The sequence below is a fragment of the Halichoerus grypus genome, chromosome 4, assembly GCF_964656455.1.
Source record: "Halichoerus grypus chromosome 4, mHalGry1.hap1.1, whole genome shotgun sequence".
Taxonomy (NCBI): domain Eukaryota; kingdom Metazoa; phylum Chordata; class Mammalia; order Carnivora; family Phocidae; genus Halichoerus; species Halichoerus grypus.
Genome location: NC_135715.1, coordinates 157,483,652 through 157,508,595, shown reverse-complemented (window position 1 = coordinate 157,508,595; position 24,944 = coordinate 157,483,652). Strand labels below are relative to the sequence as shown.

The window sequence follows — 24,944 nt, the reverse complement described above, 5'->3', positions numbered from 1 at the left end:
GAGTTTTCTCAGTCATTATTTATTCAAATATTTTTTCTCCCCCCCCCCACCAATTTTGTATGTATTAGATTTCTTGGAGTTATTTCACTATTCACCTGTGCTCAGTTCATTATGTAAACTCTCTTTCCTGTGTTTCTTTTTTTTTAAGTAACTCTCTCACTGATAATTTACATAACATAAAATTCACCCTTTTAAACTACACAGTAGTTTTTAGTACATTCACAAAGCTGTGCAATCATCATCAGTATCTAATTCCAGAACGTTTCATCACCCCAAAAAGAAACCACATACCCATCAGCAGTCACTCCCCATCCCACCTCCTCCCAGCCCCTGAAAACCACTAGCGTACTTTCCGTCTCCACAGATTTGCCTCTTATGGACATTTCATACAAAAGGAATCACACAATACGTGGCCTCCCTGCCTGGCTTTCTTAACTTAGCATAATGTTTTCAAGGTTCATTTATGTTGTAACATGTATCGATACTTCATTTCTTTTTATTGTTGAATAACCCATTTTGTGGATATGCTATCTCTTTTATCCTTTCATCTGTTTATGGACACGGATTGTTTCCACTTTTTGGCTATTCTGAATAATGCTGCTATGAGCATTTGTGGACATGTATTTTCATTTTTCTTGAGTATACACCTAGAAGTGGAATTGCTGGTCATATAGTAACTCTATGTTTAATTTTTGATGAAGTGCCAGGCTCTTTTCCAAAGCAGCTGGACTGTTTTCCATTTCGCTAATAGTGTATGATGGTTCTAATTTCTCTACATCCTCACTAGCACTTGTAACTACCTGCCTTTTTTTATTGTAGCATTCCTGGTGAGTGAGAAGTGGTATCTCATTGTGGTTTCAACTTAAATTTTCCTGATTATCAATGACGTTGAGCATCCTTCCATTTGCTTATTGCCCACTTGTATATCTTCTCTGAAGAAATGTCTATTCAGATCCTTTGTCCATTTTTAAAACTGGGTTGTCTTTTTATGATGCTGTAGTGATTCTTTATGTATCCTGGATGCCAGTCCTTTATCAGACATACAAGTTGTAAACTCATTCTACAGATTGTCTTTTCACTTTCTTGATGGTGCCATTTGAAGTACAAAAGTTTTTAATTTTAAGGAAGTTCAATCTTATTTCTTCCTTTGTTACTTGTGTTTTTGGTGTCATATCTAAAACTCATAGCCTTAACCCAGGATTGCAAAATTTTTTCCTATATTTTCTTCTAAGGGTTTTATAGTATATATATATATATATATATATATATATATATGGCAAAAATTATATTTAAAATTTTTTAAATTCCCCAAAAGAACCTACCAGAATCTAGAGTAAACATCATATATAATGATGAAATACTGCAAAATTCTTCTGAGATTGGGAAGGAGAAAGGATGTTTACTAAGATCATTTCTATTGAATATTATATTGGAGGTTTTAACCAGTTCTACAAATCAAGAAAAACAGATGAAACACATAAGTAAAATGCATACGGATGAGAAAAGATAAAACTGTCATTATTTGCAGATGACATGATCTATACCTATAAAGTCCAAAATAATAAATAGATAATTAAAATCAACAAGTAGTTTAGCAAGTTCACTTGATACATGATCATTACAAAACAATCTATTATATTTTTATATACAATTTAGAAATTTGTTTTAAAGTGTTACTATTTCTAATAGCATGAAAAACATCAAATACCTAAGAATAGATCTACTGAAAGATCTGCAAGACTTTTATACAGAAATCTATACAATTGTATTAAGAGAAATTAAATAAGACCTGAATAAATGGAGTAATATACCATGCAGATGGATTGGAATACTCAATAATGTGAATATGTCTGAACTCACCAAAATGATATATCCATTCAATGTAACACCAATAAAAATTCCAGAAGGTACCTCATAGAAATTGATATATGGAAATGCAAAGAACCAAAAATAACCGAGGAAATGTTGAAGAAGAAGAGAAGTGGGGAGGCCTACTCTCTCTGATACCAAAACATTACAAACCTATCATAATTAAAACAGTGCAGTAATGTTGCCAGGGCAGACACAGACCAATGGAACCAAACAGAGATTCTAGAAATAGATGCACACATACATGGGTGCTTCATTTTTTTACAAGGGTGGCTTTACAGAGGAGTGGATAGAGAACAGTCTACAGTAAATAGGCTGGGTCAACTGATTATCCACACTGAGAACAAATGAAAAGATGTCTACCTTACTCTATACACAAAAAGCAAGGGTAGGAGGATTGTAGATTTAAATGTGAAAAGTAAACCAAGAAAGCTACTAACAGGCAATATAGGAGAATATTTTCATGAGCATAGGTGGACAAAGATGTCTTAACACTAATCATAAAGGAAAAAATCATAACTTGGATTAAATTAGGGATCTGTATGTCAAAAGACATTAGTAATATATATGAAAAACACAGGGTGAAGATTCTTATTAGGTAAATGCCTCTTAAAAATAATAATAAAAAGATAAAAAGTTAGCATCCCACTCAAAAATGATCAGAAAACTCATAACTATCTATATGAAATTATCCATAGTCGATGAACATACTAATACATGTTCACTCTCAATAGAGAGTAGACATAAAGACAAATAAGATTTTTTCATCTAGCAGATTGGCAAAGACATAAAAAACAATAATTAAATTTAGTATTAGATTTGAGCACTCTCATAAACTCCTGGTGGGAATTGAAATTGGATACATTTTTTGGAGACTATTTGGCAATGTATTTCAAAATCCCTAAAAAAAATCTATGTATCCTTTGACCCAACAATTCTACTTCTAGAAATTTATCCTAAAGAAAAAATTGAACCACTTTGAAAAAATGGATTTTCATCACTGCAATGCTTATATAACAAGAAATTAGGAGAGAAAACAGGGGATTGGCTAAATATGTTATGATAATCCATATAATTAGACACTAACACTAATTTGAATCAAGAATCGCCACCGAAGACATCTAAGACATCTAAGGCAGGATGTGACATAAATGAGAGAAGAAGCTCTTTGGCAAACTGGGCAGCACATGCCCCTCTTGGAGAAGGCAGCTCCAATTAATTGATAACAAGTAAGATGTGGGGAGGTGTGGAAGGGTGTCTAGTATCATCAGAATACCCAATCTTTTAGAAGAAGGAGGAAATTAAATTTTTATGTGAAATTTCCTGATTTTTAAAAGTTGTCTATTGTTTAAAATTTTTTGAAAAAGATTCAGTGGCCAAATAAAATACGTTATTAGTAGACTAGATTCAATTCAAAGGCTGAGAGCCCCAATATATATACATATATATTTATTGACAGAAAGGGATTCATGATGTATTGTCTTTATCGTGTGAAAAGATTATTACAGAAACACTTTATATAATGTGATCTCACTTTTCTTAAAAATCAAAGCATATTTAGATGTATGTATAATCCAAGCATATTCAGTGTCTGAAGGGGTATAAATCTAAATGTTAATAGTGGGTGATTGTTTTACATATCTCTGTTTTTGCATGTTTAATATTGATCATTAGTATTTTATTATCAAAGAATACAATAAAGTTCTTTTGATTTGTGGTTATAAAGGAAAGAGTTAGTAGTTCAGTTTAAAATTTTGAGAATTAAACTAAAAATCAAAACCACTGAACCAATACTCTTGCACATAAAATCAGACAAACCAGAACCCAAAGTCGATTCTTCCATTTACTATATCAGTGGCTCTGTCAGTGATAATATCTACCATCTATGCTTCAAATCCCCTTGGTAATGTAAAAATTAATAAACAAAAACAGAATTAATATCTACCATTACCTTCCTCGTATCGTCAAAAGCTAAGTGGACAGAAGGAGGATTTTTCTACGGCAGTACAAGTCTGGAAAGAAGACAGACGCTGGTAGGATGTAATAATGTAAAAAGTTTTGTTTGTTTTTATTATTCTATCCAGAGGCAAGACCATTCTCAAAATCTAAAGCTCCACCCTGCCCCACCCCTCACTCCCTGACTAGTAATCATACCCAATGCAGTGGAGTAGAGAATGGCAGACAACCCATTGCCAGAAGTAGCATTAGATGAGGTGGAACCTGTACTTGTGTTTTGTTTTGGTTTTGTTTTTCAAACTCTATTTAAGCTAAAAACAAAAACAGTTCAAGAGCATTTGGGCAAGTTCCTAAATGTGAGTGGAACTCCAAGACAACTGGAATAAACTAAGGAAGCCACTTTTAAGGATTGGCTTTGACCCTCAAGTAAAGAAATTAATAATATTCTTTGAGCATTGTCACTCTTTATCTACTCTTCCCACCTCTCTGTACCACCAGTAAAGGCATGGACTTCTCTGAATAGAATTCAGGGAGGTGAAGAGGTCCACAGGTGAAACCTACCAATGGGCTGATGTAAAGTGGGTTTTGTTTCTGTCTCTATCACCTCCTTTTTATCATAAGAAATTCAGATACCTGCATTCTACTATTCCTTTTACTGTGCGGGTTAAGTATAATGGAGGGTAAAGAAATTTTTTCAGGCGATTGTAGTACCATTGGAAACCTACCTTAAAATGAGCTCATGAACCTCCCCAAGTGCCCAGTTTGAAACCCAAGGAGAAATTTCATCATTTTGGGTCCATGGAAATATACCCTTTGAGATATTTTTAATATAGTATCATTATATGTCATTATTTTCATTAGTTTTTTCTCTTTTTAATGAATTCACAATAAAGGAAAACAATAAAAGTGTTGTTTCATATCTTTACTTTCAGTAATGTGCAACACGAACATAATAGTGTTAAGAAGTCAGAAATAACTCAACACAGTAGCTATAGAAGATGCTTATATTTGCAAAATGTCAACAATTATCTTCCCTAGGTTCCCCCAAAACTGGTCTATTTGTTAATCAAATTAATTAAGAAGCTTTTTAAAATAAAAGCAATGTCTTAAATAAATATATTTTCATAACCATAGAACATTTAGTTCTTCTGGAGGTAACAAACATTTTACACTCAAGTACTTTATGAAGATATTAGGGTAAAAATTATCTGATGCAATTATAAATGTACCCTAATTAGTTTGCTTCTTTTGTGTGTGTTTTTGTTCATGTATAAAAATTATATCATATTTGTAATCAGTTAGTTCTTAAATCATCACAAAGATGTTATCTGACCCACAGAATTTATATCAGCTCAACATGATAATGTGGTATTGTTTAAACAATGTCTTTCAATTTAAATTTAGTACAACAAATTATATTTAATCAAAGACAAGACCTCCTGGCTGCTCATGTCCATTACAGAAAATGAATGCTAGACTCCCAGTTTGGAAGAATGAGACCTTCCAACAAATCTCAACCTTGAAATTTTATAACTGAAAATCATGTCACATCAAAATACTAATTACAACAGAGCTCTCACTGTGTTTCAGAGTTCCGCAGAGGTGGGTATAAATTCATTTATGATCAGCTTTTCCATGAAATCATATGTTTATTAAACAACTACCAAAAAACTCTCTAAAAATTGATTTTATTTAATAAATAGTTTAAAGAGTTTCTAACTGAAGAAATGATTTTGCTGACCTCAGAAATTCTGATCACTTGTTTATCTTTCACTCACTTTTATTTCTACTGTGATTCTTAAGAATTTTCTAATCGATATTTAATCTATCAAAACATCTATGCATTGGTAAATTTGGCTTCCTTTGATAATAACCTATGTTAAGATCTCTAAATTAAATGACAAAGTAAATTAAACACAGTAACCGGTTATAGTAAGTGCTCTTTAGAATTTCAGATTAACAAATTTGTCCCAAAATGATAAAGTAATAACTTACTAAATGAATAATGCAATGTAGAATAGATTTTCATAGGATCTCGAGCTCTCTTTCTCAATCTCTCTTCTTCTCTCTCTGTCACTTTCTGGTTCTTTCTCTCTCTCTCTCTCTCTGTCTCTCTCTGTATCTGTCTGTCTGTCTCTCTCTCTCTCTCTCGCTCTCTCTCTCTCACACACACACACACACACACATACACACGCTCCCACCCACATCCATACATGGGTATGTACACACATCCCAGAATTTTTAAACACTGCTACTAAAGGTTTTAACTTAGATAAATTAACTACATTAAAATACTGACATTGTGAAAATATCTATGTCCAACACCCCACAGAGGGCATCTTTTTGTGAACTTCTAAAAAGCTGAAAGAAAGAAAACCAGAGAGAAAACCCAGAGTCCTCGAGGGGAAGGCTGGGTGCGCGTGTCAGTACTGCGCAGGGTCACAGCTTCCCATTCTCCTCGCCACTCTCTTTCTCCTCGATGGCTTCCAGGCTACGTTTGCTCTTGGCTTCTGCACCACTGCTGAGTGCTTTACTAAGTCCACAGGACAAGCACGCCAGCTGGATCTGCTTCATGTTTTCTACGGCTTCATTCTTGGCATTCTTCAACAGATCTCCTTGGCCCTACAAACAAGGAGAAATATACACCAAAGAAGAAAGTTATGGACCAGGCGTATCCTGAGTAACATCACTCTATATATTTGTGCTACTGCTCAGGGAGGAAATGGACCCAGACCCTCAGAGCTCACTTTTGCAGGGATTATCCCCAGGCTCTTTTCTGGCCCTGTTCAGGGTCTTTGCTCTTTAAGCCCAGGGCCTCAACTTTAGCCTTCCCAATCAGCTCTGTGGTTGCCAGTAGGCTCTTGAGATTCCTGCAGTAAGGAATAACCTCGGGGAGGTGGGGGGGAGCATCCTCTGCATTACTGAGGATGGTGAACCCGTCCCCTCCCCATGGTCTACAACTTTGCACACTGCTGCAACTCCCGTCCCACCCAGGCCCAGCATTTCTAGGCTTGGGAGAAAATAAGGAAAGAAGCTCTTCTTTAAAGAACTGAAAATTAAATCAGCCCCTCAGTGTACGAGAGCTTACAAAGCAAAACATCTTCTGTAAAGTAAAACACACACCATTATGCTTGGTAAGCTGGGTTTTTTATGCATTGGGTTATCCTTGCAATCTGCCTTTTAATAAATTATTAATTACCCATATTGCCTCTGTCTTTTCCATCACCCTAAAGACAATGTTTCCATCTGGCTGATGGAGAAAAAAAAAAAAAGGGCTTCGGAGGCTCAGTATGTCAATCAAAACAAAAAGCAAATGAGGATCGCAGGAAATCATCAGCTCTCAGGAACATCAGCATTTGAGAAAGACTTTTTCTCCTTTTTTTATTTCTTATTTTACTTCTTCATTAACAATGATCAAGTATATAAGCTGATGCTGACCCAGGCACCCGAAGGACCAAGTGTGGGGAAGCCGGAACCTACTCCCATGGGGCACAGACAAAAGAGGACATGGTCCCTCCTCTCTCCCTTCTCCATTCCCACTGCAGTGCTGAGGTGACCCCGAACTGCAGAGGACAGTGTGGGAGGATGCGGACACTGATGGCTGGAGAGTTCCTCCACAAAGCACAGACTCAGCGAAAGGATAAGTCACTTATTTTATCCAACGTGCTACATGATACGCTGTTTAATTTGATGAGTCATTTTTCCTCAGGGTGTCCGACGAAACACATGTTTAAAAATGCCGTAGCATATTCCATTCCTCAAAATCTACACAAGCACTTGCCAATCCTACCTATGTAATAGTAGTGAAATCCTTCTAATAAAAGGCTTTAACTAAATGGGATACACAGGATGGCTTTTCCTAATATTTTTGTTAAAGTGGACTTATCCCAATCACCTCAGTTACGGAAAGGGATTTTATAAGTGGACGTGGAAGTTTTATAGTCTAGCTTTCTCATGAGGAGAAAAGAGGCAGAGCCTGATGAGGTTTAGTGACTGACCCAAGGTCACAGCTGGGACATGACGAGCTGGGACTGAAGTCCAGGTCTTGGACCTCAGTCCAGTGTCCTATTTCCCACACCATGTTTATAATTTAGACTAAGACTAAAGACTAGAAAATGAACACTCTGTCATAGAAAGATGGATTTTCTAAAGAAAAATATTCACTATGCCAGTAGAATTTGGGGAGTCAGTTCTGAACACTGATGAGTCCCCTCTGGACACTGAAAAACAAAGTCACATCCACTTGGAAAAGTGCAATTCTTAAATAATAATAATAATAATACATATTAAGTGCTTACTCTGTACAGGCACTCTTTTTTGTGCTTTACATATGTTCATTCATTCAATTGTCACAGTAACCCTACGAAGATAGACACTTTTCTTATTCTCGGTTTATTGATAAAAAAAAAAAAAAGCTGAGGCCAAGAGCAGTCCCCTTTCCCAGAGTCATGCAGCTACTACATGGTAGAGCTGGGGTTTAAATGAAGTCCAGCAGTTGGCTCCAGAGTCTGCAGTCTTGACCACTACGTGATACGGCATCTCTTCAAGGAAAATCATGCACTCTCTCCAAAGCACGTTAGAGCCTCCTATTCATTGTTACCCATGAAAACAACGCAGATATAAAGAAAATCATTGCTCATGTGGCAGAGTCTGACAGAACTTGGAGGTGGTATCTAGAGACTCGGGCAGATCAGGTGCACCAAGGACACGCTGGCAAGGACAAAAGTCAGGCTATCTTAGTTTTGCTCTTAGCTCCAACTATTTCTCCCTGGGCTACTTGCTCTTCTGTAAACATGAAAATAACCTTCAGCCTTCCTCACAGTGTTAAAGATTAAAGAAACAATGTTGAAGAGTTGTTTGTAATTTTGGTAATCACAAGTAAACTACGCTATAAGGTGACGTGAAAAGCAGGTATCACAGTCTACTACTATAATGAATATCTTGGCACTGTACAAATGTTAAGATATAAATTTTACTAATCTGTCTAAAATGCATCTGCAAGAGTCTGTTTTGCAGAGATAGGTATATTGCCACTGGTTTTACAAATTGAAAGATTCCCTTAAAAACCAAACTGTATTAATAAAAAGATCAGATCCATACTCATTTTCAGTGTTACTTTTAAGAGATCATTGTCCTTTTAGTTCTAAACGTTTCATTAAGCATTTTAAAATTGCAACAAAAGCAAAATTGGCATCTCCCCTAATTGCAAGAGAAGAGTGAAACATGCAAAAATATCAAGCTGGATGCCACTAATGCATAATGTTCTCCCCTCCCCTTGTTCTGCAGCAGGTTATGAAACCTATCTGATTAATCAGCCGGAATGTTGTCTCATCAGTTCCGAGAGGTGGCATGCAAGCCTGCATGCCAGACTGTGCCAGTTCCGGTACACAGAAGTCCCTCTCTCCAGAAAACAATGGCCAATTGGAGAAAACAGTGGTACCAGTGCACGAAAACACAACTGCATCATCTCCCGATAACCAGGAGACACCGTGTCCTGGCTGAACCACACGGGCAGAAAAGAAATAGAAAAAGAAACTCAATTGTTAACTAATAGAAAAAGACAAAATCAAAGACTAGTTTTACAATTGAATTTTTACATTCTACGTTGAAACATTTATGTAAAAATTTTTTTTTCCTGTTCTTTAAAGAAGGAAGAATAAAGGTCATCTTTCTGTTCTGTGGCCCAAGGAATCCACTCCGGGAGTCCTCCTTCTTAGGATATCAGAACCAGGAAAGACTCATACCAGGCAAAACTATAAAAAGAGTGAAGTTTATTGTTAACAACCGCCATCCTGGCATTCCTTTTTTGTACTTTTTCCCATTTTATGTGCTGCAATTTCCCCTGGCCAACGAGTATCCATCTCTCAACTCTGTTACGCTCCCTCTCAAACTCCTAACAAGCCAGCCTATACGGTATCTCCTCTGTCAAACATTTTTGTCCTATGTATCATTTCCTACAAGATGTATTAGGTATTCAGATCAGCTGATCAATTTAAAGGGATTAGTGTGTTGTGTTTATTTAATGAGTATTGTAACAGGCATTTCCAAAGAAATATGCTCAAAAATACTCCTCAAGTAGAGGTCTTGGGAGAGAAGGAGAGGAGAGAATTTTACTTGGTATTATATAAATCAAAACACTTCTTGGATACTAAAATATCTCTGGGATTGTTATGGCCTGAAATGTAAAATTAATGTACAATGTGATCAATGAACACTCAGTTTGAAAGAAATGTCAAGCTGCTGCCAATGTTTTGATATTCTAGCTATCTCATGGCAATTTGTAATTTCCCTCCTCTGATGTTAGGAATGCTTCAGAAAAAAAAAAAAAAATGAGGACTGCTTTAACCCAAAGAAAAGCAGAAGTAATAGAGGGCATCTCAGGCAGACTGATGCTGATAGGACAACAGGACTATCAAAAGTCTCAAGGGCAATGGCCACCAACTCAGCCTCCACAATTATTTGGCTTCCAAAATTAAAAGTCCATGGAAATCCCTGCGTATTTAAAGAGTAACTCTTGGCATCACAGAAAACCATAGAGAGATCACTATAGAGATTTTGAATCTAAAAATTAGTGATGATTGGGCGCCTGGGTGGCTCAGTTGGTTAAGCGACTGCCTTCGGCTCAGGTCATGATCCTGGAGTCCCGGGATCGAGTCCCACATCGGGCTCCCTGCTCAGCAGGGAGTCTGCTTCTCCCCCTGACCCTCCCCCCTCTCATGCTCTCTCTATCTCATTCTCTCTCTCAAATAAATAAATAAAATCTCTAAAAAAAAAAAAAATTAGTGATGATTGATGAATTTTTTTAAAAAGAGATTAAGCAGTCATAACCAAATCCTTACAACTGCATTAGATTGCAACTAAAACACATTATCTAAAAATCAAGAAATATCTGATACAATTTAGACTGTAAATGGGCTTGCTGTACAATGCCACAAGTTTTATTACTACTAATAAACTTATTACTGACAGTAAAATATCATCACAACCCTACATAGAAGCTAACATTTATTGAACACTTAATAAACTAAGTATAAGCAAATTTGCACAGATTATCTCATTATATCATAACTGTAAAAAAAAACTGGAATTCTAAATGTAAGGAACTTATTAGTTATATATTTGGAAGTTATCTATTAAGAACATATTTTATTATCTGTCAAAAGACATTCAGGATTTTTATTATTCCTCTTCTACTAAGAAAGGCAACTCCCTCCCTGCCCAACACTGTTCAAAAATAATTTTGACTACAACCTGGCAGAAGAACTTACAAAAGACATCCATGATTCCTTCACACCCATTTTCCCATGAACTGCACTATCCCTTGTGTTATTAGTGCACACAAGAGCAGGAGGACATCGTGACTGGTGTCCATGTGACATGTGAAGGAAATGCGTGGGTTGTCTCAGAGCACACCACAAATATTTAAAGAAGCTAACTGAGACTCTGGGAATGGATACGCCCTCACATATACGCATCTACACACATAAACAAATGTAGCTCTGTCTCCAGGCAGACTTGTGTGGGTATTTTTCAGCACATACTCAATGGCAGATTGATTCCCCTGATATGGTTTCATGTGAGAGTCCGCACCTATAGCTAGTGTCAATAGCTATGAACAATACTGTAGTAAAAGTCAGCCACAGACAGCATGGTGGAATTAGCAGCTCTTTATTCGTGCTACCTACCATTTGTTGGACAAAACCGTGTGATGGTGAGTCGTACCCTACTACCATCTTACTATTTCAAAAACCATGCTTTTTGGGAATCTCTGTATTATCTGAAGAGGCTAAATGTTTTGTTGCAAAGGGGTAGAAATAACTTCTACAATGTTCTTCATTTGAGAAATTAAAATAGCAGATCAAAAATGTGGTGATGTCATAACAGATGTACTTCTCTTAATGTGACATTTCTAGAATATTGGGTAAAGCTCTGCAAAGATGGCCTGGAATTCTTGCTCTCCAGAACAAAAGCCTAGCCATGTAGGGAATGGAAACAAGATGTTAACAAGAGTTATAGGGCACAAAAGTATAGCTATTAGGAGATCATGGACAAGATAACTTAATTGCAAAATAAATAGAAGTTTCCATTGCATTTAATTATCAACAGTCAGATTTATTATTTTTCAGTACCTTGGCAACCAAATATGCCAACTGCACTCTACTAGTCAGTTAAAAAATTGAATTTTAACTCTATGAATTCTCAAGAAATATGGATGAATAATCGTAGACAGTTTTGGTCTAAGAGCTTTGGATTAATGGAGCCAATGTTATGGAGCCACATGTTACTCTTCACCTAAAACTCTGAACTCAAAACAAGTTAACACTGTTTTCAAATCTTTATTACATAATGCAATCAAATTATTTTATTCTTAAAGGAACAGAAAGGGGACTACACTGGACATGTTCACCTGACCCATTGTATTTTATAATTTTATACAAAGGTCAGGTTTTTAAATTAGTTTCGTGACTGATTTATTTTAGTATTGTTCATAAACTCCAATTAATCAGATGTTTCTGAAGACTGTGGAAACAGAAAATAAATAAGTCTTTTTAATACCTGAGAATCTAATTCTGAAGGAAGACTAGTTTATAAAATGTAGAAGATATTTCAAAGAAATTTTGAGAATAATTTAATACCAAAGAGAAGACAACATTGCAAAAGAAAGCAGAATGACATGTTTAATAAGCACAACTATACAAAAGGCTATAAAAAGTTCGAAGCTAGAATCTGTTGAAATTCAACATAATGAAAATTATATTTGAAAGTTAAATTTGAAACAGATCATGGTGCTAGATATGTAACAACAGATTCCTAAAAATTCATGGAACTCTACACCACAACACTGAATTTTACTACATGTATATTGAAATGTAAATTAAAATTTTAAATCTCAAAAAAAAAAGAAAGTTAAATTTGAAAACATATGTTTTAAGACTTGGCAAATAAAATCTTTTTCCACATTTCTTTTTCAAATAACATCCTGCATTGTTACAATATCTTCCTCATCAGGAAATCTTGACTAACTTGAATGTTGAAGGAATAAAGAACCTTATTTACTTCAAAATGGTAACTAACTGTGTCTTAAGCAGAAAACCTTTGCATTGACCATGTTTTTTAAAAATAGTTTTTAGTATAGAAGAAACCATCTTTGTGTTGTTGAGTATATATATAAATGAAGTCATTTAACATTATTTAAACACTAATCACTAATAATTATATCATAGAAAGAGAATGAAATGTAAAAATCATGATCATCTCAATAAATGCATAAAGAATCATTTGACAAAATTCAACATCCTTTCATGATAAAAACTCTCAACAACCTGAGTATAGAAGGAATGTACCTCAACATAATTCAGGCTACATATGACAAGACCACAAGTAACATCATAGTCAATGGTGAAAGGTTGAAAGCTTTTCCTCTAAGATCAAGAACAAGACAAGGGTGCCTACTCCCACTATTTCTATTCAACATAGTACTGCAAATCCTAGCCAGAGCAGTTAGGTGGGAGAAAAAAGAAAAGGAAAGGAAAGTAAAAGGGAAGGGATGGGATGGGAGGGGAGGGGAAAGAAAAGAAAAAAAGCAAAGAAAAGAAAAGAAAAAGGAAGGAAGAGAGAGGAAAGGAAGGAAGGAAGGAAGGAAGGAAGGAAAGAAGGAAGGAAAGAAGGAAGGAAGGGAGGGAGAAAGGGCATCCAAATCAGAAAGGGAGTAGTAAAATTGCCTCTGATTACAGATAACCTAATCTTATATATAGAAAGCCCTAAAGACTATACCAAACAACAATTAGGACTGATAAATGAATTCAGTAAAGTTGCAGGATACAAAATTGACATGCAAAAATCAATTGTGTTTATCAGTTAACAATAAATGATCAGAAAAAGAAATAAAGAAAAAAATCCAATTTACAATATCATCAAAAACAATAAAATACTTAAATTTAACCAAGAAGGTGAAAGATCTGCATACCGAAAACTACAAGATACTGATAAAAGAAATTGAAGAAGACACAAATGAATGGAAAGATATCTCATGTTTATGGATCAGAAGAATTAATATTATAATACCCATGCTACCCAATGTCATCTATAGATTCAGGCCAATCCCTATCAAAATCCCAATGGTGTTTTTCACAGAAAGAGAAAAACAATTCTAAAATTCATCTGGAACCACAAAAGACTACAAATAGCCAAAGCAATCTGAAAAAGAACAAAGCTGGGGGCATCACACTTCCTGATTTTAAACTATACTACAAAACTACAGTAATTGAAATAGTACAGCATCAAAAGCACAAGCCACAAAAGCCAAAATAAACAAGTGAGACTACAACAAATTAAAAAGCTTCTTTACAGCAAAAGAAATAATCAACAAGATGAAAAGGCAACCTACTGAATGGGAGAAAATATTTGCAAACCATATATCTGATAAGAGGTTAGTGTCCAAAATACATAAGGAGCTCAATATATATACATAGATATAACAACTCAAAATATTTAACAACTCAATAACAAAAAATAAATAATCCAATTAAAAATGGGCAAAAGGCCTGAATAAACATTTTTCCAAACAAGACATACAAATGGACAACAGGTATATGAAAAGGTGCTCAACATCATTAATCATCAGGAAAATGCAAATCAAAACCACAGTAAGATATCAAAACTACCTTATACCTGTTAGAATGACTATTGCCAAAAAGACAAGAGGTAACCAGCACTGGCAAGGAGATGGAGGAAAAGGCCCTTTGTGCACTGTTGGAAATGTAAATTGGTGCAGCCACTATGGAAAACAGTGTGGAGATTCCTCAAAAATACTAAAAATACTACCATACAATTTAGCAATTCCACTTCTGGGTGTATATCCAAAGGAAATGAAATCAGGATCTGAAGAGATATTCACACTAACATGTGCATTACAGCATTATTTACAATAGCCAAGACATGGAAACAATTTCAGTATCCATCAAACAGATAAATGTATATACATACATATCTATAGCCATCTTCTTTAATATATATATATATATATATCTTTAATATATCTATATAATATGTGTAGCATCTAATAACATTTAAAAAGATGTTATTTATATAATACAATATTATTCAGCTATGAAAGAAAGAAGCTAAACCTGCCATTTTCAACAACATGGATGCATTTCGAGGGCATTATATTAAATGAAATAAGTCAGACAGAGAAAGACAAATACTAGATGATCTCTTTTATGCATAATCTAAAAAAACACAATTCATAGAAACAAAAGTAGTTTGATGGTTGCCGGGGCAAGGGATAGGGAAAATAGGTGAAGGTGGTCAAAGAGTACAAACTTCCAATCACAATATGAGTAAGTTCTGGAAATTTAATGTACAGCATGGTGACTATAGTTAATAATACCGTATTGTATATTTGGAAGTTGCTAAGACAGTAGATCTTAAAAGTTCTCACTACAAAAAGAAAAAGATAATTATATGAGGTGATGAGTGTGTTAACTAACTTATTATGATAATCATCTCACTATATATATATTACGTGTATTATATATTACCATAATAAATTAGTTAACACACTCATCACCTTATATAATTATCTTTTATATATATATATAATCCTTAAGCTTACACAATGTTATATATTAATTATATCTCAATAAAGCTGAAAAATATAATAACAGTAATACTAATAACAATCCAGTAGCAACAGTGCTGACAACAGATACCATTAGTGATGGGTACTAGCACATTCATCAGTTAAACCTATTACACTGAGATACACTTGTTGACCAGAGCTTAAAAAGAAGTACTGGGGCACCTGGCTGGCTCAGTCAGTGCAGCATGCAACTCTTGATCTCAGGGTTGTAAGTTTGAGCCCCACATTGGGTGTAGAGATTACTTAAAAATAAAATCTTTAAGGGGCACCTGGGTGGCTCAGTTAGTTAGCCGTCTGCGTTCAGCTCAGGTCATGATCCCAGGGTCCTGGGATGGAGCCCCATGTCTGTGTCAGGCTCCCTGCTCAGTGGGGAGTCTGCTTCTCCCTCTGCCCCTCCCCCCCACTCATCCTTTCTCTCTCATCTCATGCTCTCTCTCTCCCTCTCGCAAATAAATAAATAAAATCTTGAAAGAAGAAAGAAAATCTTTAAATCAATCAATAAATAAAATCAATATTTTAAAAAAAAGTATAGAATTTAATATTTCCAAATCCCATTTGTTGTCCCTGTTGTATGTTGTTCTGAGCTACCTATGTATGAACCAAGACACACCCATGACCTTCCTTTGATTTAGGAACAATGGAGGTTTCCTTTAGTTATCAATAAGGACTTAGATCTTTATTTTTGCTTTATTTCTATCTGTTCATCAAGCAAATATTTACTAAACATATTCCATATATGCCAGACTTTGTCTTTGACCTGTGGTTCTCAACCCTATGGTTGTTTAAAACAAAATAATATGTATTGTGATATATAAACGCCCAGGGAGGCACGCAAGAAACCATAATGAAGTAGGCAGAGGCCTGTACTTACTTAATATGAATTCATTTAAATTCAAAAGAGAAATAAAGAGATCAGATGCAATTCCACACACACAAAGAATATAGGAAAATGACAATGCAGATGTACCAGAGAGACACTCATATAAAAACAAAGAATGGCAGCAGTCCAGGCTTATTTGCGTATAATAAACGAAGAAAGGAAACAACCTTAATTAAGGTAGGGATAGCATGCCAAGACAAGTACAGACTCTCACCAGGGAGAAAAAGTGTGATAATCCCACAAGTGAGGAAATAAATAGTATCCATACCCCCCACCAAAGTTGCCAAGTCTTCAAAGGTATCTCAAAGGATATTTTTCTTGTGATTGATAATATCAGCTTCTACTTCACAGGACACTGTGGGATGCCCACCATGGATTGTGAAAAATAACAAAGTAATTAAAACCAGTCTCTTACTTCCCAGTTTGTTCCAATATCACTTACTGTATAGCAATCATACAATCAAGTAGACAGAATGCCCAGAGTGAATAAATTATTCAATAATTTAAAAACAATATCTTTATTCATTTAGACATGCCTCTCAGTACCTATGTTTTCCTCATGTACTGGGCCTTTCACATAACTTCTTATAAAAAAAAATTAATATCATTTACTAAAGTACTCCAGTTTGTATTTTAGATGGTTTAGTAGGGCAGGACTTAAGGTCTTGCAGGATGCAGGCAACTGTTCATTATGTTGCTCTGTCGTGTACCATGCACAATACCCAGCATTCCTGGCTGTGTCCACTAAATGTCCCCAGAGAATTCTTCCATCACCTCCACAATTTTGCAAAGTGCCCGCAGTACTGTACTCATGAAGAACTGCAGGGCTAGACTCAGGGTAAGATGGTGAGCACAGATGTCCTTCCTGCCCACATAGAATGGAGGTCTAGTTAGGGATACAAGCATTCATCAAAAAACCACAAAAATAAAACTATATCTAATCACAAGTTGTGCCATGTGCTTAAAGGAAAGGAATGTGTTGTGGTGAGAACATGTAGTCTAGGGGATCAGGCAAGTCTCCTGTTTAAGTGACAGATGAGCAACAATTTGGAAGACAGAGAAGCATCTTCATCTCTTTTTTGGCATCTTATAATCAGTGAAATATGATACAAGGATCTTGTGATGCTTGCCTTGAATCCTCAATGCTCCTACAGTCTTACTGATAGAGATACAGATGGTCCGGGAGGGTGATCCGGAAGGATACCGCTTTGTGACTTAGCACAAAATGGCCAAATGCATCCCATTTTTCCTTATAATTTACCTCCTTAGAATTTATTTTGTTTCCTTTTTTTTTAAAGATTTTATTTATTTGTTAGAGAGAGAGAGAAAGATAAAGCATGAGCAGGGGGAAGGGCAGAGGGAGAGGCAGAAGGAGAGGCAGACTCCCTGAGTCTGAGCAGGGAAGCTGATTCAGAGCTTGATTCCAGGACCTTGAGATCCCAGGACCTTGAGATCATGACCAGAGCTGAAGGCAGTTGCTTAACCAACTGAGCCACCCAGGTGTCCCTATTTTGTTTCCTTTAAATTTATACTGAAGAAAAAACAATGCAAGTGGAAAATAGTAAAGTATCACTTGGTGACAGTATCTTTTGGTTCTGCTAAGAAAGAGTTCTTAGCAATTATTTCACATTTTTGAGATATTTGAAGATCAGCTATAATTTTTTTCAACTTTACAGGTGAAGAAATGGACTCAAGAAAGCTAAGTAAATATACTGCCCAGGTTCACACAGGTAAGAAGTGTGAAGGAAATAACTAATACTGCCTGCTCCCCAGACCAGCAGATGCTTTTTCTTCACTGTGTTATTTTTCTTCACATTTAGTTGCATTACACGATATGCTGCACATGTCATCTAATAGATCTTAGAAATGGAGAGAAGAAAAAAATACTTTAAGCCCTATTTGGTTTAAAGAAGAAAAAATCCTTTGATAAAACCCCAGGAATGTCCCATACATAAATACTTTCTTTTTTTTTTTTTTTAAGATTTTATTTATTTATTTGACAGAGAGAGACACAGTGAGAGAGGGAACACAAGCAGGGGAGTGGGAGAGGGAGAAGCAGGCTTCCCACTGAGCAGGGAGCCCGATGCGGGGCTCAATCCCAGGACCCCGGGATCATGACCTGAGCCGAAGGCAGACGCTTAACGACTGAGCCACCCAAGTGCCCCACATAAATACTTTCTTTGTGCTGATACTTTGATGTCGATTTTGCCTTGAATGTGGGTACAGAGTTTGAAATAATTTAATGATTTTGATCTGAGCCCAATTTTCAGAAATACAAAAGCAATGGTAGAAGATTCATGAGTGGGAGAAGTGTAGAGAAGATGATTGGTTTTCATTTTAAAGATATCATAAGCCTTGGGGCACCTGGGTGGCTCCGTTGGTTAAGCATCTGCCTTCAGCTCAGATCATGATACCAGGGTCCTGTGATCGAGCCCCACTTGGGGCTCCTTGATCAGCAGGAAGTCTTCTCCCTCTCCCCCTGCTGCTCCCCCAGCTTGTGCTCTCTCGTGCGCTCTCTCTCTCTCAAATAAGTAAATTCTTTTAAAAAAAAAAAAAGATATCATAGGCCCCAGTAGATAAGATCCAAAAAAGAAGACTATAGAAGAATCAAATTCATTACAGGCACCAGCTGAACATTTTCAAGGATGCCATTAATGTGAGGACTTGTTAGTTCTCAGATCCCTGGGATACTAATTCTCCTTGCAGTATCCATAAGCTCCAGAAAACCTCCCACATAGGTTGGCTGCCCAAGATAGCAGCACACACAAACTGGGGAGCAGAGCCAGAACTCCAGGAGTGATGAAAGAATACATCTGATTCTAAGGATTCCACATTTTGCTCATATAATAACAATCTGGCCCAGAGACGTTGAATTGTAACCATACTGCTATTCTGTAGGTCAATGTAATGGGACCTCTGCTGTCAGACTGCCTAAATTCAAATCCTGGGCTCCACCACTTACTAGCTTTTTGACCTTGAACAAGGTCACTTGGTGCCTCAGTTTCCTCATCCATAAAATGGCTCTAATAATTATACTCACCTCTGGGCTTACTGCAAGATTAAGAGAGATAATACATGTGATTTAGAATAATATGTGGCAAACTCTAATGATTGTTAGCTATTATAATTATTCTATAAGCAGAAAACTTAAAAGTTTCAGTAAATTTGCTATTGATAATGACAATGTTAGAGATGTCTACTGTACTCTACCTTACAAAATGAGAGGAAACAAAAACCACTTTGAAATTTAAAAAAGACAAGTTGGCAAAATAGAGGGAATAAACAGTTACTGAGAATAACATTCAGGATTGATAACCTGTGAAAAACCCCATAATGATTAAAATTAAAAGAATAATGATTCCACTGATGGCGGAATTTTCCTTGGGAAACCCTGGAACATGTTATCCTTTCCCAGGCAAATGCTTATTTTCTTGTTTGTAAATTAGAGGTTACAACATTGCTCAGTGTAAAACACTGAAGCATTCATTGCTCACTATTGGAATAAAAAATGTTAAATGCCATTTTATTTAAGGCAGATGAGAAAGTAAAAATGAACTGAAATCATCTGTCACCAAAAGAAATTAATGACAAACATTGTCTTTTGTGACAGACCCATTATATTTCTGAAGATACCATAAGATAAGTTCCTGCAAGGGTGCTCTGGTTAAGAAGCCATCTGTCTGCTTTGGGCAAATGACTGTGAGCCTAATCCACTTAAAGAAAATGTCAACAAAATTGTTTCAACACCAGTGAGCTGAATAATAGAAACCCCTGAGCTAAACTTTAAAAATATGACTCAAGTGCAGAAAACTTCATGAATGTAGGTTTGTGTGATGATACCGGTATCCTGAGAATTCTCTTGCAGTCATTTTGACAAAAGAACCATTCAATAAAACAGTAAGAATCCACTGCCTGTTGATTCCCCTGCTCTCTGCTCTTTGCTTCCCATTATTGTGATCATTTGCCTCCGTGTCAACAAATCTAATAAGAGAGGACAGAAGATTAGTATCAACCTTTAGCAAGGTGACAAAGATAATTAATTGCATTTCAAATGAAATTTCAGTAATGGATGGTCATCAGCGCAAAGAAACAAATACTGTTTAAAAGTTCTGATATCTCAAATTAACTTTCACTGGATAATAAATGACCCTGAAATCTGAATTCATACTGCCATGAGCGCTGTAGGCCAAACACAGAAGGAGCTTCTACAGAAACCTCTATTTGGCCAGCTCATACTATTATTTCCATTTCAAAAAAGATCATTTACAGCAACCTGAAAGATGTAGGATGCTACAAACCCCAGAGCAGACAAAGACTATAGAGACCGTTCCTAGTACTAGAAGAAGACTTTTAAAATGCATTCTATTTGCCTGGTATTTGCTTGGTGTGGTTTCACTGTAAGAAATTACTGATTACATTGCTTAAATTATTGGCTACTTCATCTATCCAAAGGATAAATCTGCAAAAATGCCAGAATAAGAGTGTAAATGTATGGGGCGCCTCGGTGGCTCAGTCGTTAAGCGTCTGCCTTCGGCTCAGGTCATGATCTCAGGATCCTGGGATCGAGCCCCACATCGGGCTCCCTGCTCCACGGGAAGCCTGCTTCTCCCTCTCCCGCTCCCCCTGCTTGTGTTCCTGCTCTCGCTGTGCTTTTCTTTGTCAAATAAATAAATAAAATCTTAAAAAAAAAAAAAAGAGTGTAGATGTAATAACAACAGGCCACACGGTGAGTGATCACAAAGTGGCTTCAGCTGCTTAACCGCCTCCATGGCACCGAGAATTTCAGCAGGCAAGTGGTATTTTGTGACCTCTGGTCTTGGGCTGCACAACTCTAGGGGCACCATTCACACAGACTTCTATGTGCGTGGCATTCCCTACAGCCCAATGACAGCCATACTGCATCTGGTCTAGACGTGTCCTTTTACCAAGGACATCTTAATTCTCTGCAAAATCATAACACTTCTAAATAGGCTGAAACTGTCCCCTTTAGCAGTGTTTCATGGCATGTGCAGGGTAGCCCATCCTGCAGCCCAGTAGGCACCCAATGATGCTGGCATGAGTTCTAAGTTATGTCAGTTGCAGTGGCCAAATAGCTATCAGCAAGAAATTGTTCAAGGGGCAACCTCCCTGCGCTCTCCATGCAACCGGTCATTTTTTAATTAATGAAGGTAAGGCAGCTATCAGATGAAATGGCTATTTCTTATTAATAGTTAAATCGAGGAATGGCCAGCTTGGCTCCCTCCACAATGACTGTTTGGAGATTTGGTCAGGAATGAGGTGTTCATTGTTGGTGCCTCATAGCCAGCAGGGCATTTGGTTAAACACCAGATTACCGTTACACCAAGGAAATGTCAAGACCTGTTTTCCCTAATCTGAGACTCACTCAAGTTTCAGATCTCAAACTCAAGCCATCCACAACACCAAACTACTAGCAACATATTTTGCTCCAACATGTTGTTTATTTTCAGAATTACGTTACACCAAAGTTGAAATAATAGTATCTATATTGGGGCGCCTGGGTGGCTCAGTCGGTTAAGCGTCATGCCTTTGGCTCAGGGTCATGATCTCAGGGTCCTGGGATCGAGTCCCTCATCAGGCTCCCTGCTCAGCCTGCTTTAACCTCTCTCTCTGCCATTCCCCCTGCTTGTGCTCTCTGGCTCTCTCTATCTCTCTGTCAAATAAATAAATAAAATCTTTAAAAAAAAAATAGTATCCATATTTACCAACTGTTCATATTATGTCATTTTGGTTTAATCAATTTATCTATTCCAACTATCTACATATATTTCACCCTATATATCTCAGTAGGCATATCATGAAAATAAGGGCAGAACCACACACTATTACCCCAATGAAATTAGCACTCATTCAGCAATTTCATCTGATATGCAGTGCATATTAAATTTTCCCAAATGTCTCAAAACATCTTTAATAGCTTTTTAAAATCCAGAATCCAATCAAGGTTCACACATTATTAGCACCTCTGAAAATAATGATCCAGCTCTGTGACGTTAGGGGGAAAGCCTGAGTGGCAGTTCACACTCAATGGCAAGTTCACAGCCGTGGATACTGCTTCCCTGAAAGACACACATCTCCACAGCATCACCCTGTCCACCTTCTGGAAAAATGCACCATTAAATCATCACATACACCTGTCAAAACATTTCTTCTGAATGTCAGACGCCATCACTCTTACATTCTTGTTTTTAAATCCACATTATAAATATATATGCCTGGAAAAATTCATCACACATTCACCAAACCCTTTCAGTGTTATGCTGACACCTCCCTAAATGCTCGTCCTATCCAGGCCTCGGATTTCTTCCCACATAACTGTGAAGATCAAACTATCAGAAACTAGTGGGAGAAAACATTCATAGGCAATTCCAATATTTCAGTAGCTGATATCTTTTAGGCCTTAGATATGCAGACAAAAAAACCCACACATTTTTGGACGAGCTTTAAATTGTGACCATGTAGAAAATCTGGAACAAGCCTTGTGTGATTCTGTCCATGTGCACAGACGCTTGCTAAAGAAACTAGCCCCCTGCTGACCTTGAGGTGGGATGGCACTACTCTGTTCTATCGGAGCCCGCCTCTCTGGCTACAGCTGGTTGGACCGAGCTTGGACACGTAGCCCAAGAGTGGCCAATTAATAGCTGGTCAGTGACCTGTCAGTTAGCCTGGCTCCAGGAAGCAATGATGGCAATTAGTGAAAGCAATCAGATTAACTCTCTCAGAATGTGACCTGGGATATTCAAAGAGCCTTAGTCAGAGGTGCTAGAAAATACACAGAGGAAAACAAGAAAGGGGAGGGAGCTAAGCCTTTCCAAGGCTACCGCACTAGAGTGAAAATTCACAATTCTTGCTCCTGAGAGAGGAAAAAAAGCCTGGTCCCCTAAAGCCTGCTTGGATTGCAATGGTCTTCCAGCCCAAATCTCTGTGAGGCTGCCCATTCTGTGGCTTCTCTTCCTCTCAGGAGACGTGTTTCCTGCCTTGTTACATACATGCTTCTTACCTGATGAAGCCTGAATGAATCCCAGTTCCCTGTAACTCAGGTAAAAAAAAAAAAAAATTAAATGAGAAATGACAGGTCTGTTACAATTTTAACCACACCATTCGACTGGTTGATAATCAAGGCAAAATAGAATTTAAACCATCTTTTTGTCCCAGCTAAAGCTTTCTAAGCTTCTCATAGAGAAAGCCAGAATCAGTCACAAGGGTAGAAAGGACAGGGATTGTGGCTGATGTCTGCAGTGGAAAGAACGATGAACAAATTAGGATTTGGCTGGGTGACCTTGGAAATATCACCGCTAACTCCTGGAGGCTACTGTTTCCTTTTCTATTAAAGAGGGGGGTTGGATGAAAGGTTCTTTGAGCTCACCTTATATACTGAAAGTCTGTCATTTATTAATTAGGGCTCAGATTAAAATTGCTGTGTTAAAATTCATCATTTAATTATTTTAAGTAATAGGCCGTCTAGTGGGAAAGAGATAAGGAGGCAATTAAAGTGTTATGATAGCGGAAGAACAGGGTACCATGAAAACACATGGCAGAGAGGCCTAACCCTGTTGAGGATGGAGGGCCTGGAGAAGAGGTGGTGTCAGAAAAGGTGTCCTGAAGACTGGGAACCTGAGCTAACAGCTGAAGCACAGATAAAGTGCCCCCCGCAGTGCATAAAGCACAGCGTGCAAAGACCTCCTCTGAAGCAGAAGGGACACTTCCCGTAACTGCTCTGCATGAGAGCACACTGGTGCCATTGAGAACTGGGAAAAGTTCGGTGTGGCTGGAGGGGCCCGTGGAAGAGGAAGGCAATGAGAGATGAAGCTGGAGAGGAAAGAGATCACGAAGAGCTCCATAGGGGTAGTTAGGAAGTTTGCAGGAGGCGCCACGGGAAACCTTGGAAGGGCTTTAAGCATGCAGAGTGGCTATGACCAGACTTATGTTTAGAAAGGTCACCTCAGCCGCTGTGCTGCAGAGGGGGACAGGGTATACGGGAAAGGAAAGACTTCACTAACTCGGGTGATAAATGAAGAAGACGAAGCTATGGGAATGGAGAGCACATATTTCAGAGGTTGACCCAGCAATACTTGGTAATTGCTTAGAGATGGAGGCTTAGGATAAAGATCAAGAATAATTCCCAGGTTGCTTGCATGGATAACTCCAAATTGTCATCCATTCTTTCATTCATCCATTCACTTACTCAAGTAGAGAAACCAGTGCTGTCAGATGTGCATGGAGATGAACATAGTCTGAGACACGGTGACCTGCCTGTGATGAAGAGAACCCCCAGTGCGATGCCTGGAGGGTAACTAGGAGGGAAGGGTCGCAAATGGAGGTCATCTAGAGATAAGGAGAGACCCATGGACCAAAGATACACATTTGGGATTTGACAACAGAGTGAAGGGAATGAAAACTATTTGCATGGACACTGTGACTCTGGGAGAGAGGATGGAGTGAGAAGAGAGCCTAGGCTAGAACCCTAAGAAACACCAGCATTTAGCAGACGAGCAGAGGAAGGGTAACCTGCGATAACCGCTGGGAAGAAAGAGCCAGAGATGTAAGAGGAACACCAGGAGAGTGCAGTGTCCCAGA

At 37.3% G+C, this 24,944-nt stretch overlaps 1 protein-coding gene across 3 annotated transcripts in view; it reads right to left on the bottom strand.

Moving 5' to 3' along the window:
* Nucleotides 1-4,732: 4,732 nt before the first annotated feature.
* The window catches only part of PLCL1 (phospholipase C like 1 (inactive)), a 336,573-nt gene continuing 316,361 nt past the window's right edge, over nt 4,733-24,944 (bottom strand). For all 3 annotated transcript variants that reach the window (XM_078071152.1, XM_078071154.1, XM_078071153.1), the window contains exon 6: nt 4,733-6,447. In XM_078071152.1, the coding sequence (XP_077927278.1) occupies nt 6,265-6,447 (183 nt within the window). In that variant the 3' untranslated portion in view covers nt 4,733-6,264. The remainder of the gene's footprint in view (nt 6,448-24,944) is intronic.